At 51.5% G+C, this 18,305-nt stretch overlaps 1 protein-coding gene across 1 annotated transcript; it reads left to right on the top strand.

Annotated features, from left to right (window-relative positions):
• Nucleotides 1-5,200: 5,200 nt before the first annotated feature.
• Nucleotides 5,201-14,643, top strand: PHB1 (prohibitin 1). Its single transcript, XM_037149967.2, has 7 exons — nt 5,201-5,277; nt 6,412-6,526; nt 7,747-7,908; nt 10,242-10,384; nt 10,548-10,664; nt 12,847-12,942; nt 14,292-14,643. The coding sequence occupies exons 2-7, from the start codon at nt 6,439-6,441 to the stop codon at nt 14,502-14,504; spliced, it is 819 nt and encodes a 272-aa protein (XP_037005862.1). The 5' UTR covers nt 5,201-5,277; nt 6,412-6,438; the 3' UTR covers nt 14,505-14,643.
• Nucleotides 14,644-18,305: the final 3,662 nt, after the last annotated feature.

Below are 18,305 nucleotides of genomic sequence, written 5' to 3'. Positions count from 1 at the left end.
TTCACTTGTCTTTCTCTTTCCCATGATGGCTTTTCTTGAGTGAACTTCTGTGTCCCTTGTCTGACTGTTCATGTGTGAAAGTGAGATACTGCCCGTTAGTCCCCAACTTCTTTATTTGTGCCTACTCGGCTGCCCAGCTAAAGAATACATTCTCCAGCCTCTTTTGTGACTAGATGAGGTCATGCATGTAGCCAAGTTTTAACCAATCGGATAGAATGGAATGTATAGGTGCTGCTTCTGCCTTGTTAGCTTAGAACAAAATTGCTGCCCTGGATTTCCTCCGTTTTCCCTTCCTGCAAGCTGGAGCACAGATGGCCCGCGGTTGCGGGAAGACAGCTTTTCAGGGACGGCAAATCAATGAGGTGAAAGGAGAGTGGTCTGTAAATGACCTCGGGAACAAAGAGAAGTTAACTTCTATCTGCTTTTTTATCTGTATTTTGGGGCCTTGGTACAGCAACTCAACTTTGCTCGAACTAATTTCCCAAGCAATACGGGCCCTGAAAAACTGGTTGGAAGCTTTGTGGGCAGGAGCGCTTGAGTCCTTCCCCAGCGGCGGGTTTCACTCCAAGGCAGTGGCTCTCCACGGTGGCCCAGGTCATCCTGGGGGTCCTTGAGGCCATTTCTGGGGTGCTTAAAATCAAAATTATTTTAATGGTATTACTAAATCATTACTTTCCTTACTCACTCTCATTCTCTCCTGAGTGTGCATGAGGGTCCTTCAGGGGCTGCGTGACCTGCGAGGGCACAGCAGCAGGAACGAAGGATGCTGGGATTTCCAAAAGTGTAAAATGATGCCACTCCTCTCACTAAATATTTATATTTGGGGAACTATAGTTATTTCTCATAAAATTATGTTTCCACACCATGAATTTATTCTTGTTATTTCTAAATGAATAAGTAGCTTTTTAAAATTTCTCACTTTAATTGTGACTCTGTAGGACCCATATTTTAAAAACTCTTTGGGGTATTTAATAACTTTTAAGAATGTAAAGGGGACCCTGGCTGGTATAGCTCAGTGGATTGAGCACGGGCCTGTGGACCAGAGAGTTGCCAGTTCAATTCCCAGTCACGGCACATGCCTGGGTTGTGGGCCAGGTTCTCAGTAGGGGCGCTCGAGAGGCAACCACACACTGATGTTTCTCTCCTTCTCTTTCTCCTTCCATTCCCTATAAGAAAATAAATAAACAAAATCTAAAAAAAAAAAAAGAGGGGTCCTGAGATTAAAAAAATTTAAGAACCACTGCACTTGGGTGACCTTGGGCTTCTCCACTGGGGATTTCCAACTTCGAGGATCTGTAGGTTTTTCTCGGGGGCTGGTTGTTTTCCCCACGGAGGAATTACCCACACTCGTGCTTAGAAACACTCAGGGACTTCTCACTACACTTAAAACATTTTAGCAAAGCCTACGATGTCTGGCACTTGCTTATTTCACCGTTGCGATCCTGTACGACTCTCTGATTTACCCATTGCGCTTTGGCCACATTCATCCCCAGTTCCTTCAACAGACCGGTCTCTGACCTGCCTCAGGGTTTCTGCATTGCAGGGAAACAGCACCATTGCGGCACCTGGCAACCTCACATATCTCCATACAGTCCACTTAGGCCAGGCTGGAAACTCTGCTGAACCTAGGTCTTGGCAAAACACCTTGTGAGGAGCCGCTCCAGGCCATTTCTCCTTCATTTCCCTATCTACCAGGAAAGTTGCTGTGAGAACTGTTTCTCAGAGCTTCTGGGTTTTCTAAGGAAAAGCCTCTGTCCTCACCCCGCTCAGCATCTGTGGCTTTCTAAGGAAAAGTCCTCACTGGACTAAGAACATCGTTGCAAACTATGACACCGCATTAGCTGCCATAGGGCCTTGGCTCCCACACAACAGGGCGTGCTCTCGTCTGTGTTGCTATCACCCGGCCCCATCCGTTTCAACTCTGCCCTAAACCGGGGCGACAGGAGCTGGCACCTGCGGTTATTCTTCCTTTTTGCGGTATCTGTGTAAGTAACAAACTGTCTGAATCTAAGAGGGGCCTCTTGTCTCTTTACTGGCCACATCCATCCGTCGGGCCCTGCTGTGTCTGACGGCCACGCGCTATGCCCTCTGCTCGAATGCTTTTCTCCCACCCCACCCAAACTTTGCCACCTCTCACTTTTTTAGATCTTACCTTAAAAGTCCTGTCCCCATAGAGGCTTCACTGGTCAGCTGGTCCAAAATAGACCCTTTGTGGCAGACACCAGTGGTTGCAATTCCAACATCCATTCTCTTTCCCATCCTGTTCCTTGCTAACAAGAACCCCCGTCTGGGTTTGTTATGGTTTAGGGAGTCAAGTGGTTTAGGAGCAGCCAGGCCCCTCCCTGGACCCAGAGGCTGACTCTTGATTTGCTAAGTTCCGACGTGGCAATGCCATTCTTTTGCCAATGACTAGCCTAGAAATGGGCAGATGATAAAACTCTGCCCACCAAACCCGTAAGGGGATGTCTGGCAGGTGTTTCTGGGAAACCCCAGCTCACTCTGATAAAGAGACCCAAAATGTAACAGGCTCTTTTCCTGCCTTCTGGCTGTGGGGTAATGTGGTGTGAGAACATTAAGCCTGGCCCTTCTGCAGTCATCTTGTGACCTTGAGGGAGCAATTATGAGGACAAAAGTCAACACCTGAAGATGACAGAGGTAAATATGGAAAGATTCTGCATCACTGATGGCCTTGTCCAGCCACGAAGTTAACCAAAACCCCCAAATCGCCCTACCCTGCGATGTATTATGTGGTCTAATTTCCTTACTGCTCAAGCCATCTGAGTCTGTTATTTGCAGTCAAAACCTCCCTTACTGATTCATACAGACCCCTGATCATCTAAAATAGTGTCTGGGTCACGACAGGGCTCCAATACATGTGTGTTAAATAAAGGAAGAAAAAGAGATGTCCTTCTATAATTGCTTGCTTTAATTCCCACCCCGCCCATGTAGGCATTGAGACAGGAAGTAGAATCAACCTTCGTTTGCGTATTACTTACAAAGTACCCCTTCCCACAACTTGGAAACGTATAGGCTACGGTATCACCTGCCATTTATCAGCTGTGTGACTGTAAGCAATTTACTTGACTTGTCTGAATCTCCATTTCTTCGTTTCAAAATGGTGATATGAAAATAAGGTTAAGATTATGTATTTATGAAGCAACTGGTCCAAGTTGTTCAAGATATATTTGTTCTTATACTCAGTCTGCACACCTGGCTGGGGAAAGGGGGCTGAAGGGCAAAATGCTCTGTGTGGCAATGAGTTGGGCTCATTCCTAAAGCTGATGCAACAACGCTGCTCTATCCCTAATCTTCTTCTCGTCACAATTAAATTATTCCAAAATACCCTCCTCAGTGTCCTTCTCCTTCATCCTCCCCATCTCCCCATCTACAACTAGCAAAGGTCTACGCTATGCCCTTCCGTCACGGAGCTCTCCCACTGCCACTGCTTCTCAGGGCCCAATGTGGGGAAAGTGGAGCAGATAGAGGCTTTAAACCTAGAAGACCTATGTTCCAGTCGAGTCTAGCTCTAACTAGATGTGTGTCCATGGGTGAGCCATTTAGCCTCTGACCCTCAACTTCCTTCTCTGTAAAACAGAGGCAGTGGGTTGTACTGATGCTCAGGGAGGATATTCTAGATACACAAATTTGACAGTTACAAAACATTATACAAAAATTGGTTTCTTTTAATATTTTCAGCATTCCTGCTAGTGAGATTAGAATAGAAGAAAACGATACTAAGGCTATTCTTGCACGATTCCGGAGCATCCTGTCTGTGCTTCCGGGCCATAGCTTGCTCAACCAACCACTTCCACTCCCTTCATTATTCATTCATTCAACAAATACTTATTGAGTGCCCACTGCATGCCAAGCAGTATTCTATGTTCTGGGGATAGAATTAAACTCACAGCTCTCATACAGCTTGCATTCTAGCAATGAGAGGAAAAAAATGTGGTTGGGTCGGGCACACCCGTGTCACCTGAAGAATGCTGCCATGGATCACCCTGATTGTTTGTACCAAGCGGGAACAAGAAAGGGAGACAAAGAGGAGGAGAGAGAAATGCAGGAAAAAAGAAGTTGAAAGAATCCAATCCTTCTAGAAATCCAGAAATGGACCAGGTTTCACCAGACTTAAGTGTCCACACACCACTTAGTTAGTATTTCAGCTAAGAGTGCAAAACCTGAATCTAATCATGAGAAAACATCAGACAAGCCCCAAAAGAAAAACCTCCCCTTCCTTCTTTTTAATGTAGTAGGACAGGAAGGCTGAGGGAAATTTTCGGATTAAAGGAGCCTAAAGAGAAGTGAGAAATGAATACAGTACCTAATCCTTGACTGTAACCTATGTGTGTTAGGGGGTGCAATAAAGTTTATTACTGGGTCAACTGATAAAACTGGAATGTAGCAGGTGGTTTAAAGTTACTCAGGCTATATAAAGGGGTGTCATTCTTACAAGAGAGAGCGAGAGCGTGTGCTTGCAAATGAAAAACAAATGGAGCAGATTGTTAGTAATTAATGGATTTGAGTAAAGGATATACACGAATTCTTTGTACTATTCGTGCAACTTTTCCAAATAAAACATTTAAAAAATTTCTCCAAATAAGACATTTAAAAAAATGTCTTACTTTTTATTCTGTCCATGAGACCTGGACTTTAAGCGAAGCCTCTTCACTAAATCACTCGTTGACCCTGAATAAATTCCTTCTTTTCTCTGGGCCTCGTTCTCTACTCCTGATGTTTTCTAAGGTTTTTTATGGCTCTAACAATCAATGTTCCAGACTCCAAGGTTTCCCGCAAGGTCTCTTACCCCGACGGTTGTTTCATCACAACTTTCTCTGAAGTGCCCACCCCTGCTTTCATCGGCTATGTGGCTGCCCCAGCCCACCTCTGCTACTAGCTGCAAGTCCAGAGCCACTCTTCTCGAGAGCTCTAGGGCCGATCTTCGCGGAGGTTCTGGCAACGATTGGCACGTGCGTTCTCTTCCAAGAAACTACAGCCCCCAAAAGGCTTTGCGGCAGCTTCTCCACGTTTACCACCAAAGACGGATGGCTTTTCAGCACCCGTCCGCTGTTGCATGGCTTTTTGGGAATTGCAGTTCATCTGCGAATTACCAAAGAACCAGGTCAAGGTTAAAAGCCACCCTTCCCAGAATACCCAGCGCTGTTTCTAACCAATTGAAGGTGCGGATCTTGGGAGGAGGGCGGGGAAGAGGAGGAGCTGCCTAGCGCCTGCGCAGTATGTGTGGCTGGGGAATTCGTGTGGAGGTCAGAGTGGAAGCAGGTGAGAACGGAGGGGTATGGCAGTGGTCCGCTCTAGGGCAATTCTACAGTCCTTCTCTGCTCTCTCATTCTCAGTTTGGGCGAGTGGCTTGCGTGCGTTGGTCCGCCTCCTCGGAAAGGGGGAAAGGGGTGAGCCCAGGACCAGCCACGGGTTGCGAAGAATAAGGGAGGTGTGTATGGGGGCAGGGTGAGGAATAATCCAGAAGCTATTAGACATGAAAAGGCAAGAGTGGTAAGGGCTGGGCGTCCTGGCTTTGGAAAGGGAATATTTAAATGCACGAGGACAGGTCAAGGTGGCTCAGGAGTTGCGATCTGGGAGGCAAAGAGGTTGGATTTGAGACTGAAGTGGACAACGACCATGGGGCGGGGCAGTACAAAGTTAAGTACTGGAGTGGATTCCAATTAGATCAGCCGTGCTCCCGCCCACCCCGCCTCAGTCCCACCTTCCCACTTATTCTTTGTTGTATTGGTCCCAGAATGTCATCCAACTCTTGCTCCCATAGTAGCAGGCTATTATTAATATATTGTTGAGAAGCGGTATGATGAGTTAAGCTGTGCCTTCTAGAATTAGACCTCGAGGTTCTAATCCTGGTTCTGTCTGATTTTGGTCTCATGGAACCTCACTGTGCCTCAGTTTCCTCACTGTAATAATCTTCAGAGGGGTTGGTGTGAGGATTAAATAAATTGCTATTGGAAGACTGTCTCATATAAAGGTTAGCTCTTGTTATTTCTGCTGTGGGAATTGCCATGTAGCACATTCATTGAGTTACTTTTCCCAAACCAAAATCGCACAGAAGTGGCTGCACAGCTTCCCTTGGGGCCAGAAAATGGGAGGGTGGTTTCGTGTGATGCTGAGCTCTCTGTGGGTACCGAGCCCATGCCTTGGGCTCTCTTTTGAACCAAGTGCTTCAGACCCCTTTTCTTAAGTGGTGGAAAAAGAAAAAAGGAATTGATACCACCATTTTTCAAGCTGTAGAATGTTACTTACTGTTTTTCAATGGATGACTTCAAGCTTTCAGGAACGGCGAAGTAACTAGCCAGCTTTAGAATGTGTCGTGTGGCAGAAGATGGCTTTCTCTGAGGATTCTGGGATGAAGTTGTGTTGTTTGTTTGTTTTGTTTTTTTACCTTCTTAGGTGTGAGTGGGTCCAGCAGGAGGAGACATGGCCGCCAAAGTGTTTGAATCCATTGGCAAGTTCGGCCTGGCCCTAGCCGTGGCAGGAGGCGTGGTGAACTCCGCATTGTATAATGGTGAGGTGTCTTTGCCGGAGGGCTTCTATTGGTCTGTCTGCACAGCCCGAGGGACGCTCCTGACAGCCCTCTGTGAATGTGTTTGTGACGGAGAGGGCTCCCCTGCTGCCATCCCGTACCCAGTGGTTGCACTGTCCTCAGAGCCCCTGTCTGGTGCATTCTCTCAGAGCCTTTGTTCTCGAGGAGCCTTCCGACCTGGTCGCTGGAGGGTATGTTTCCAGCTGCTGCAGTTCATTTGAAGTGATGCTGCACCATCTGGATGCTGCAACCCACTGTCAGGGTTTCGCTGGCTAGCTGAATCAGATCTCGTTGGTTTTCTTCTGTCCGTCCTCGGAATAACTCAGAAAGAGCTTTAGGCAGTGGCCACCTCGTCCTGAGCAGGAGCTTTTGCTCCGCTGCAGAGAAGATATCTCTGAGATGCATTGCCCAGCTTTTAACGGTGTGGCAGGGGTGGAAGCTGGCTTTTTTTCCCCACTTGGCTAGAGACCTGAGGCTAGTCACAGCTTCTTCACTGGTCAAGCAGTGGGATTGTACTAGCTTATCGCTTAAGACAAAATAATGAAGGTATTTGGACCAACTGTAAAGTCATAAAGCAGCTGATCAGAAAAGCGTGCTTCGCACGTGGCACAGCATTTGCTTTGACTTTTTAGGCCTCCCTGGCATAACCAGGCAGTAATCACCATCGCCAGTTTCTCTCTTGGGTCAGCAGGGTGGCTCTCCAGCCCCTCAAGACCTTGGGGGAGATACACTGTTGGACAGAAAGAGTAGAGTCTTCCGTATTTTAGGATTTTCATAGGGAGCTGCTTCTAGGAACGCTAGGTTAAATCGGAGGCAGGTTGGACTGTGGTAGCAGCAAAGACCTTGGGGTGATAGAAAGCAGCTTTGGAAGGTGATTTCTGGAAATGTGTTAATGGGAGTTTAGGGATGGGTTGGTTAATTCAGCAAATCAGCAGCCGATTATTTCAAGGAGAACGGATGCTGAGGAAGTAATAGGATCTCCTATTACTCAAGTCCTTGGGAAGACACATGGGACAGGAAGTGATGGCTTAGTTTTATAGCTATTCAGAAGCCTCCAGAGACCAGAAGTGAGGGAAGAAGGAGCAGGAGAGGGGAGACTTACTAAATGACCAGAAAGCTCCAAGGATTTTTCAAGGGCGTGGCTCTTTTGGTTCAAGGGTGAGGGGATTTTTTTCTGACCTGTCATTATCCTTTTTTCCTAGTGGATGCTGGTCACAGAGCTGTCATCTTCGACCGGTTCCGGGGAGTGCAGGACATCGTGGTAGGGGAAGGCACACACTTCCTCATCCCTTGGGTACAGAAACCGATTATCTTTGACTGCCGCTCTCGACCGCGTAACGTGCCAGTAATCACCGGTAGCAAAGGTGAGTCTTGCCCGTAGGTCATGGAGAGAGGGTGGAATGGGGTTCTGTGTGATCCTGAAGAGGTTGAACTTCATGTTAAGAATTCCTCGCATGTTTTCCCTGGAGTGTTGTACATGGATTTCATGGAAAGAAATACACAGGGTCCAGCAAAAGAACACCCCTTTTTTATTACAAAACCATAAGCGTGTAATTCTGTAACATAACAATATCACACTCAAGCACATCATGCGGCATTTTAGAGGAAATGTTAAGATTAAGACTACAGATAATTGCACCCATATCATTACCCTACCAACCACACTTAAGCAGGCGTTACTTCTGCCGGACCCTGTACACTTAAGGTATACACACAGACCAGCTGTGCAAATTTAAAGAAATATACAAAGATTTATGTCAAGGGTTACATAGTGATGCAGTTTTAAAGAAATGTAAGTTGCCCTTTTGCCCTCCGTCGGCCCTTCCCATTGGTTCCTGTTCCCCAGAGTGACCATATAAACCGATCTCTAGCAGCTCTTGGTCAGTGCTAACTTGACCTTCGGTGGACTCTCCAAGGCCTCTGCATCCGGCAATGCTGACCTCACGTTAATCACAGTGTGAGGCCCACATCCCTGGGAGCTGTCTCCTTATGTCCCACACGCTGCTGGATTTCCAGACAGCCTAAGATGGATAGCTGTCACTGGGTCCCCCTTGCTGTGTACAGAGGTGCGTGGGCAGTGAATGGAATAGCAGGTGACAGTTCCACACAGTGAGAGGAGAGGGGCTCACAGATGCTGCTCCAGCGTCTCAGTAACACTCGATGCCCTCAGTGCTGTGCCTCAGCAGACGGTTGCTCACTGCGGCCGTGCACGGCTGTGGGCTGGGGGGAGGGTGGGTCAGAGGTCACGAAGCAGGGGCCTTCAGGAGTTCTGTCTAGCTGGGGAGTAGAGACTCGAACAAACAGATACGATGTCATGTGGCGAGCACTGGAGCCAAGGTTGTAGGGCGTGTGGGGAGCAGAGGAGAGCCGCTGGTGCCCACAGGTGGCGGGGCAGGCTCCCAAGGGGGACTTGCGTCTGAACGGGCTTCGGGGTGGGCAGTGTGTCGTGCATGAGCAGGACGGGGAAGGGCGAATGGGTGTGGCCTAACAGTCCCATAGCCCCTCTGCCACGGACAGAGGAGGGAGCCCCCGTGAAGGGTCTGGCTTGCCCCACCTCTGGGACTTTTTTCTCTACTCTTCTGTAGTTGTTCTCGGGGTACGTTATGTTCCTACCTTAGAGAACTGTTTAAATTAAGGGCCTTGTAGGTGTACATTTCCCACTTTTCTTGGCTCTTGGTTCAAGATTCTTATCTCATGGGTGCTTGGTCCGTATTCCCTTTTTTCTTTTTTAAGTGAATGAATGAATTGTTTTTATTCTTACCTGAGAACATTTTTTTCATTGCTTCTGTAAAGAAAGGAGGCGGGCAGAGAGGGAGCGGTACATCGATTGGTCCTCCTATGTACCCCCCCACTGAAGATTGAACCTGCAACCTAGATATGTGCCCTGACCAGGGATTGAACCCTCAACCTTTCAGTTTACAGGACAACGCTCCAACCAAACTGAGCCACACCGGCCAGGGCTTGGTGCATATTCCTAATGACTGCAAGTGAGCTGGGACGGTGCTGTAGCTCCGAGCAGGCCCGAGCCATCAGGGGACGTTGTGTTTCCCTCCCTGAGCCCTTTGACTGGGCCAAGTACTGAGAAGTGGGCTATAGAGATTCTGATGGCCTCTTAACATCTGTTGCGTTGGATGGTATTTTTCTCGGTCAGTTTCCCGGACCATGCCTGGAAGGCAGATGAAACCATCCCCATTCTTGCAGAACCAAGTTGAGATTGGCTAGAGCTTTGTGAGGTCATATAATTAGGAAACAGCAGAGTGGGACTGCAGCCCAGGCCTTTGGACCGTCGCTTGGTCAAAAGTGGACTATCGCTGCTGAACCACAGTAACCTCCCCAGAGCCTTGGACGTGGGCCGAGTTTGCCAGGCCTTGGAAAGGCCTCTCCCTGGAATTGCGGCATTGCCCTGTTTTTGTAATACATTTGGTGTCCCAGCCATCTCATGGCACCTACTGACCATGTCTGAACAGTGTATATCAGGGGCCATTCAGGACATACTGAAACCAAACCTTTAAGAAGTTCCTGACTGGTGCTCTGCTGGATTCTCTACCAAGGAAACCAGGCATCCTTACTCCTTCCCCTCCAGGATCTTATCATTAGCAACTTCACTTATAAATTGTAGCGTACTTGGGGTAGGAGATCACGTAGAAGGCCACCGTGCATTTTATTTTTAACTCCAGCATGTGTCCCCTCTCTGAAGATTTACAGAATGTCAATATCACTCTGCGCATCCTTTTCCGTCCCGTCGCTAGCCAGCTTCCACGCATCTTCACCAGCATCGGAGAGGACTATGACGAGCGTGTGCTGCCGTCCATCACCACGGAGATCCTCAAGTCGGTGGTGGTGAGTGGGCAGGGCCTCGGCCTCGAGCAGTGTGCCCCCAAGAGATCACTAGGTGGCAGGAAGAGCTTGGCAGTGGGGAGGTTGGGAGGTGGCCAGTAGCTTCCTGGTTCTCCTCCTGCTTCCTCTTTGTCCTGACTGGCTCCTCTGCCCTCCCTCGGACCAGGCTCGCTTCGATGCTGGAGAACTCATCACCCAGAGAGAGCTGGTCTCCAGACAGGTGAGCGACGACCTCACCGAGCGAGCCGCAACCTTCGGGCTCATCCTGGATGACGTGTCCTTGGTAAGATCCTTGGGGAGCCTGCAGAGAGGGGCCTGGCTCCATTTCTGGGCTGACGCTGTGAGGCCCTGCCTTCCCTTTCCTAGAGGGGAGACTCGAGAGTGTGGAAACTTCTTGGCAGAGTGAAGCCTTCTCCTCGGGTGTGTTTTCAGTCAAGGGTTCTTTAATCTCCCCCCGCCACACATTTTCCTTTTGATTTCTGGGCCTACCCAACTCAACCTGAGTTTTTTCACCATCCCAAAACTGTGACTGACTGTAACCCCGAGTTGCCCAGGGAGTGATGGCTTGTTGACCCTGTTGACACAGGAAGAAACCACCGGGTGAGACCAGAGAACCACCCAGGTAGCCTTGCTCCCTAGCGCAGGCCTCCCAGCCCCACTGTGGGAATTTTCTAGCCACTTATGGCTGAAGCTCGGCGAAGTGAGCTCCAGGAACCCCCCCCAGCGGGAGGCGGTGGGCTGTACATGCCTGGCTCTGTTCCCCCAAGCCTGGTGTGGGGGGCAGGAGACATCTCAGAGACCCCAGCTATCCTCTTAACACTGCAGATCTGTGCATTTACGTGCCACTGATTGCCACAACTCAGACAGAAAGCAACACAGGCCTGGATAGCATTTCAGACTGAGGAGGTGAGGGGAAGGGTCATGTTTCTGGATTCTGTGGGAAAATCACTTGGAGGGATTTGTTGGGGTTGTGAGGTGCAGCGTTCCCTGTTGAATTCTTCTGTGCATCGCTAGGGCAAGGCACTGTTTCCCCCTTGGCATCCACGCAGCTGTTTCAGCAGTCACACCCCGTGACACCCGGTGCGAGCTGTTGCTAGCTGCGGGTGCCTTCCCTGGAAGGGCCTGTGAGCTCCCTCTGCTGGCGAGACTCCAGGCTGCAGCCATGTGGCTCCTTTGCCTGCAGATTCCTCAGGCTCTCCCTCCCCCTTCCTGTTGACCTGCACACCTTGGCAGCAAGAGAGGGCTAAGTAAAACCTGAAGAAAAACTTGGCATTTTGCTAGACGTTAACCACATATTCCGATCTGGGGGAATGTGGGCTGACCACAAGAAACCATATCTAAGAGGTGTGAGAAGAAAATTAGATTTCCTGGGGAATTTGCTGCCCTCAGCTGGCCCTCTGAGAAAGGCATTTTATTCCTTAATTGCACATTTCATTTTTCATCTCTCAGGATTGCATTTTCTTCCCCAAACTCTGAATAAGAATCCAAGTCTAGAAGTGGAGCAGGCATTGTGGAACCACTGCAGTTTAAGAGCCGGGAGTGTTAACATTTCTGGAACGCCGTGGGACTAGGGTTTCCTCTTCAGGAGAAATTTTGAGCTGTTCCTATGTAAATTTTAAAAACAGATTTGGAGAGTGAAGAAGGAATCCGAAAGCAAAACCAGTGTTGCTTTTCCCTTTATCTCTTCCTTTCTAATAAAAAGTTGGGTAAATCAGTAAATTATTCTAGACTTGGCAACAGGCATTCGGAAATCTGTTCCCCTTGTTTGCATGAGCATTAGAAACTGTGGCTTCAGCCAAGTCTCTGTTGTTTATGTTATTAGAGAAGGTCTGGAGAACCAGGGCTTTCAAACCCTCTCCCGAAGCATCAGCTTTACCTGCCCTCTCTTTCTTTTAAACCCTTTACCAGAAGCGCTCACACGGGGAACACCATGGTCTGCGTCCCACGTTCTCCTTCCCCTTCCCGTTTGGTGGTGGAGGTGCCGTGAGAAAGAAGTGGCCTGGCTCCTGCGTGAGCACCGAGCACTGGGCTCTGGCCTCCCTGAGAACCAGCTGCATCCCTCACTCCCGGGGCTCACTTTCCGTCTGGCCTCCCTGGGGGCTTCCGTCAGAGGACCTTGGGAGAGCGCTAGTCCTGGCGGGGGTCCTGGAACCCACAGGTCTCCTTCCTTAGGGAGGTGGTCAGTTGAATGTCTGATTGACACTCAGCCTTCAGTGTCTGTGGGCTGTTTTCTCTGTGAGATCATCTCCCTGGGGGCGACAGAATGCTGTATGGGAGCAGTTTGGGCAGCCGAGGATTCTGTGTGTCGCTTCAGTTTGGACCCAGACAGGGAGGTGGAAGGGTGACCTGGCCTCCCGCTGCCAGAGCCGTTCCTGGCCTCTTCCCTCCAGCAGCTGTGGGGGCCCGGCAGCCACGCTGTCTAAGCAGTTACACTGCCTCACCTTGTGCTCACTCTGTCCCCTTAGACTCATCTGACCTTTGGGAAGGAGTTCACAGAAGCAGTAGAAGCCAAACAGGTGGCCCAGCAGGAAGCAGAGAGGGCCAGATTTGTGGTGGAAAAGGTGAGCGTTCAACCAGATGGCAAGAGCCCCCCTTCCCTTTCTCCTGTGCTCAGCCTCCCATTTGCTGGGTGGCCTGGAAATTCATCATCTGTCATCTCTCCTTCCGGGATCATTGGAAGGGGGGTTGAAGGGACTGTTCTCCTGCAATTGGTTCCAGAGTCTTTGGGGGCCAGTCGGGGATACGTGAAGTTACGTTCCTAAGTCACTGAAGGGTCATTTTTTTCCCCACTTTCCTAAGATCAAAACCATTCCTACAGATAAAAATGTTTCTCCGAGAATATTTGCAGCTTCGGTAAGAAGTCGTTTTTAACCGTAGTTATGCAGTGAAAGCTGACAGCGGGAAGGATCAGACATTGCGCCAGATGCGCCGTGGTCTCTGGGTTTTTTCAAACTCTGAATCTGTCCAGATGTTCGGAGCGTGGTGGGACACTGCCTGTTTGCGCCACAGCCTGGTCTTCTGGGCTCTCTGAAGGTGTATTTGTTTCTTGCCATCCCGTGCTTCCCACCACTTCTTCTCCTGAATTAGGATTCCAATCCAAGACCCCTTAGTCCTTAAAGTCAGGGAAATGAGGGGTGCGTGGGCGGCCAGCATTTAACTGGAGAGAATGTGAACTCTGCAGCAGGAACCGTCTTTGCTTCGTGTGAACTGCCCGCCTCTGGAGCCTGGTCCTCGCCCAGGACTGTGCCTGGCGGTGCTAGGTGCACACATTTGTTCAGTGAACGGTCACAGGGCCCCGCCGCTTCAGAGCTGTGTTCATTCAGTTCTCCTGTCACTGTGCTCCCACACTTGTGAGGGCCGTGCACTGCAGACAGGCGTCGTCCCGCTGATGCAAGTACAGAAAGCCTAGAAGGTCCCGTACTGGGTGCCTGGGCTCCTGGCCAGCGACCACTGTAGCTCACAGGCAGCTCGGGAGCATCACCCACGCCTGCTGCCCTGCTTATTAGCTACACTGGTTTTGGTGAAAGTCATTTGACCTGGGACTGGCGGGGAAGGTGAGTCTGAGGGATGATTGCACCTTCCTCTCCCGTTTTCCTTGGCCTGGGGTTCTCCTGCCTCAGAGTAGAGTGGCCAGACCAGAGTGCTGTTAATGTTAATGAAGACTGAAATAGGACAGCTGTTCATGCAGCCGACAGAATGCATCCCTACCTCGACGAGGTGTGGGTGAGACAGGACAGGAGAGGATTGGGTGGCTGGACAGTGCTTGTTGACCCCACCTAGAGGAGGAGGCACATTCCCAGACTTCCTTCCGGAACCAGCGGCGGCGCCTGACCTGGCCCTTCGAGGCTGTAGCCTGCTGCCCAGTGCTCTGAGGTGTGATCTCGGTCTCTCTCCACCTCTGCTCTCGTAGGCTGAGCAGCAGAAGAAGGCGGCCATCATCTCCGCTGAGGGCGATTCCAAGGCTGCCGAGCTGATCGCCAACTCGCTCGCCAGTGCGGGCGATGGCCTGATCGAGCTGCGCAAGCTGGAGGCCGCAGAGGACATCGCGTACCAGCTCTCGCGCTCTCGGAACATCACCTACCTGCCGTCCGGGCAGTCGGTGCTCCTCCAGCTGCCCCAGTGAGGCCCGCGCCGCCTGCGGTTCTTGGGGCCTCGAGGGTTCTCACCGTCGCCTCCTTCTGCCCCCACCCCAGAATCACTGTGAAATTTCATGATTGGCTTCAAGTGAAGGAAATAAAAGTAAAATCAGTTCAGATCACTAATTATGCTTATCAGATGAAACTCATTCATTCTTCTCATTTCCATCCACCTTTTTTACCCACCTCCCCACCCAAAACTGCCAAGTGCCTACACAGACCAGCTGGGCCCTGTCCTCGGGGCCAAGGCACTGGTGGTCGGCAGGAGGGAGGCGGAGTCGCGTGTGTGAGCAGCTGGGGGGCCCGAGCGGACTTGCAGCTCCCATCCCTGCAGTTACTCCAGATTTGAAGAAGGCAGCACACCGCGCCACCGAGAAGGCGGCCTCCGTCTTTTCCAGCAGTTCTGCACAGACCAGCTGAAGGGGGGCCTGGAGGGTCAGAGAGGAAGTGGTCAGTCTCTTACCACGAGGCTGATTGTCTGATGGGGGTGGGCAGTGGAAGCAGGCGTGTACAGAGGGCATAGGTGGAAGAATGTGCCCCTGTGATGGTGGGTGGGCTTGATCTGCTGTTCCCCCCCAGGGTCCTGTGTCTGGGACAGATTTGGACAGTGTGAGAGTAGGCCTGGACCGAGCTGTGAGTCCTGTGGAAGACCTCCTTTCTCCCTCCCACCCTGGTGTCTCAAGACACCCAGTGGAATTCCATTTGGAAGGGTTGCATCCCGCCAGGGCCAAACGTCCCTGCCAAGGACATGCATCCTGCGTCCCGGCCCCCGCCCGGAGGCGGCCCTTCTGGAGGGCTCCGTGCCTGTGCTGTTAAGGGAGCAACTGGGGCAGAGAACGCGTGTGTAAACTGCTGTCAATAAATGACACCCAGACCTTCCAGCGCCGTCCTGTGGGTTTGTGTGTGTGTGTGGCGGGGTGGGGGGAGCCGCAGGGTCTGCACAGAGCGGTCCAGCAGTTCTTGTATGTACGTGTTTGTATCGCCGGCGGGATGAAACCTGGCAAGGCCAAAAACGCTTGCGTTTCCGAGAACACTCTGTACTGGGCTCCACATCCATCCCCAGTTAGGTGGGGTTTGGACCGAGGAGGGTGCTCAGTCCGCGCAGCCGAGGAAAGGGTCGTGAACTCTTCTGTGGCTTTGGTGCCACTAGGAGCCGGGTGTCGCAGGCCTGCCCACCAGCCGCCAGCAACACTCCCCTGACAGGAGTGACCAGTGCGCGTGTGTGTGTGTGTGTGAGTGACAGCCCGCGGTGTGCCCCAGTATTTCTATCTACGTGAGGGGCTGTGCTGTGGATTCGTGTTGCTCATTCCGCTTCACTTTGATGTAGAGATGACATTGGAGAGGGCCGAGCTTATGCGTTTGGGGGGGTGGGGAGCGGAACTAGGAGCGTGAGCCCTGTCAGTCACCCACCTCGCCCTTTTAGGAACAGAGTGGGAACTGCTTTAGCCTCTGCTCTCAGTTTAATCCCTGGGCCCAGCACCTGGCCAAGATGGGGGTCCTCTGACCTCAGTTCTGCATTTCTTCTCCCAAGTGGTAAGCCAGCTGTCGGCTGAGAAAGGCAGGGATAATGCGGAGATTTGGGGTGGGGCTGGGGACTGAGTTTCCCATCCCTGCATCCTGCTCTCCCCCCAGCGCCTCTCGGAAGGGAGTGAAGCCCTTCCCATACTGCCCCGCCCCCACCCCAGAAGTGTGCGCTGGGCTCCTGACCCTCGGCTGAACCTCAAACCTCCCACCAAAGCTTCATTCTTCTGGACACTCCCACCAGCCTCCTGTCTAGCCCGTCTCCCTACCACACGTCCTGGGGTCATCCATCTCAGGGTCTCTCTTTTGTGTTTTTACTGAAGACTAGCAAGGCCTGCAAATGATGAGTTTCCTGGACTCAAAATGCATTTAAGACCAGAGCAGAAGCAGCATAATTCCTAAATAGGTTCCAGGCCGGCTCCCACTCTGCAGCCATCCTCCTTTCCTGCCGTCTATGGCTTTGGACACCCTTGGGGGTGCAGTGGGGGCAGGGGCGCAGGAGGCTCCTCTTCCCCAGGACCATTTCAAAAGAGCACTTGTGTTTCTTGCATTTGACTGGGAGGCTGGGCTTCCTGCCCCAGGTGTCTGCAGGGGGGGCACCCTCCCAGCTTCTGGGCTCTGTCTGCTTCGGGTCAGTCCTTTCTCAGTGGGCTGGCTCCTGCTGGTTTTGTCCATTAGACCCCCTGCCATGGCTTGTGCCAGGCGCAGCCTGGGGGCCTCGTTGTGCCTTGACTTCCGCCAAGTTGTAATTCTTTTCACAAGTGTGCAAGGGCTGTTATCTGGCTGCTTAGCCCCAGAGTTCCCTAATGGCCTCTGGGTTTCTCCAGAAGCTGCCACAATGGGCCTTTCTTCGTCAGCTTGGGATTCTCTGGGCTGTGGATCAAAAGCCATGTCCTGTCCTGGCCAGGGAAGGGGCAGAGCAGGGAGTGTCTTCCTCTCTCCTCGGGTTAAGCTGAATAGCTCCCTTGTTCAGGCGTCCAGGGGTTGCTCACTAAGAAGGCAGTGGGTCCTGGACAGGGAGGGGAGAGAAGACCCTCAGAGGGTTGCCCTTCTCCTGTCTTCTAGTTTTACACAGATTCTGCCCAGGGGCGGGGAGGACCGATGGGGGAGGAATTGTACTGTGGTCGCACCCAGGTGGGTTGATCCAAAAGAGGAGAGACAAAGGACTATGAGTCAGATCCTGCTGTAGCAAATGCTGCTCTAATAGGACATTCCAGCAATCAGCAGCGATATGCAGATAGGACCTCCCTTGACCTTTGCCATCCGCCAGTAATTGTGGGTAAAACCCCCCACCCTGGTCGAAAACAACCTGGGTGAGCAATTGCAGGAGGCTGGAGCCGATTTCTGCGCCTTGCCTCGGCCCTCCGTTCATTCTGCTCCGAAGTTCACTTTTCTAAAGCAGATCACATTTCCACCTTCCCAAACCATCTTCGGTGGACGCCCCTTGCTTGCTTAACAAAGTGCAAACGTCTTGTCCTGGCACTCGCCCTCCGTGGTCTGGCTGCACATTCTCTAGTCCGACTTGACGTCTCACCGCTCGCCGTCCCAAACCTAGGTGACAATTCCCACAGAGTGGGGAGCGCTGCTTGAAAATGCAGGCGGGCATGGCTGTGGCTACCGGCGTTAGGTGAGAGCCAGAGGCGCTGGCAGGGAACTCCTGCTGTGAGAACTCCTTGGCATGGCACAGCCTCACACAATGAATCATTACCCCAAAGTGATACCAGTAACCTTCCCACCGAAAACCCGCACCAAGACGACTGGCTCCTCACTGCGTACCCCCATAGTTTCACTGCACCGCCGGTGCTTACTGTCCCTTCGTCCTGGACAGCCCTTCCCCCGTGTTTCACAGGGTCGGCTGACCCCTGTCCTTTGCATCCTAGCTCAAATTCTTTCTCTCCCACAGAACTGCCGCTGATGTCCCCTGCCCCCCTGTCTGGGCCCTCCTGCTCGCCCAAGCCCCTTGACCACACTCCCATGAGGCATTTAGCACTCTCTTCATCGCGTTCCTTGTCCGGCCCTACAGTTCTGGAGGACAAGGCACTTCAATGATTCAACGTTCATTCCTCTTTCCTCTTCTTTCCCTGAGCAAGCCAAACATGCCTGGCTCTTGATGGGAATTACTGAATGTTTGTCAAATGGGTGGATGCAGGAATAGTGTGGGGGGCTGAGGATAGAAACGAGGGCTGCAAGTAATGACCCCCCTGTGTTCTCCTGCCAGGCCATCAAGCTAAGTCACCTCAAGCTACTCTGAAGCGGGGTTCTCAGGG

Source organism: Artibeus jamaicensis, unplaced genomic scaffold (assembly GCF_021234435.1).
Source record: "Artibeus jamaicensis isolate MK-2021 breed Jamaican fruit bat unplaced genomic scaffold, CSHL_Jam_final contig_1998, whole genome shotgun sequence".
Classification (NCBI taxonomy): Eukaryota; Metazoa; Chordata; class Mammalia; order Chiroptera; family Phyllostomidae; genus Artibeus; species Artibeus jamaicensis.
This window is presented reverse-complemented; position numbering and strand designations above follow the sequence as displayed.